We start from the raw sequence: 1109 nt of genomic DNA on the forward strand, positions 1-1109 counted from the left end.
GGTTTGGGATAGAATGAGAGGAAAGGGCATGTCTGGATTAAGACACCTATGGGTAGAAGAGCTGATTTATAGAGGCAGAGATATAAACCAAGATTTCTGATCTCAGTGCCATCACATTTTGGCCAAGATGTTTCTAGGTTGTTGGGGGCTCTTCTGTGCCCTAGAGAATTAGCATCATCCTTGTTTTCTACCCCAAGGAACTAGTAGGTATCTGACAGTAGGTATGTGAGTGGGACAAGTCTGGCAAGAAGTTACAATGATTCAAGAAAGGAGATGGGAGTATTTCCTTCCCTATGGGCCAAGGCAGACATTTTAGGAAAGAGTAGCGACAAAAAGGACAAAATTTTCCTACAACCCCTCAAAACGTAGTTGTGTAAGGTAGCTATTCGATGACAGGAGATTTTGAAAATCGGTATCAGTTTTACATCTGGGCACATGATTCTATTGAGACAATCTTTGGCAGGATAAATGTAAAGGATGCTCTTGAATTGAAAGTGGTGACTCCAAAATAATGACCTCATTTTAAGCAAACCGTTGTTAACGATTGTCAACAGTGACTGGCACATATGAGTTGTTTACATATTTTGTGGCTAAGTCAGGGATGAATGGTATGCTCTGCCAATTACTGACAGTATATAAAGGGCCAGGAGAAGTAGAAGACACACACACTTCAGAAACCTCCTCTTGCAACCCGCCTGAATTCTCTTCTCCTGACAACATGTGTTGCAACTACTATGGCAACTCCTGTGGCTATGGCTGCACATATGGCTATGGCTGTGGGTTTGGCCCCCATTATGGCTGCAGTTATGGGACTGGCTATGGCTGTGGATACAGCCCCCTTTATGGCTGTGGTTATGGAACCAGATATGGCTGCGGATATGGCTGTGGATATAGCCCCCGTTATGGCTGCAGTTATGGAACTGGATATGGCTGTGGTTATGGCTCCAGCTATGGCTGTGGGTACGGCTCTGGCTACTGTGGCTACAGGCCATTTTGCTATAGAAGATGTTACTCTTCTTGCTGCTAGAACATCACTATCAAAGGCTCATTTGCTCCTGAAATGGCGTATCTAAGGATAATGCTGATTGAAGGATGTGGACCCCATGATT

The 1109-nt window shown here is 44.3% G+C and overlaps 1 protein-coding gene across 1 annotated transcript; it reads left to right on the forward strand.

Moving 5' to 3' along the window:
- The first annotated feature begins 667 nt into the window (after positions 1-667).
- LOC124231975 (keratin-associated protein 21-1-like) lies at positions 668-1103 on the forward strand. Its single transcript, XM_046648970.1, has one exon. The coding sequence runs from the start codon at positions 719-721 to the stop codon at positions 1025-1027; it is 309 nt and encodes a 102-aa protein (XP_046504926.1). The 5' UTR covers positions 668-718; the 3' UTR covers positions 1028-1103.
- The last annotated feature ends 6 nt before the right edge of the window (positions 1104-1109 follow it).

Source organism: Equus quagga, unplaced genomic scaffold (assembly GCF_021613505.1).
Source record: "Equus quagga isolate Etosha38 unplaced genomic scaffold, UCLA_HA_Equagga_1.0 HiC_scaffold_14250_RagTag, whole genome shotgun sequence".
NCBI lineage: Eukaryota > Metazoa > Chordata > Mammalia > Perissodactyla > Equidae > Equus > Equus quagga.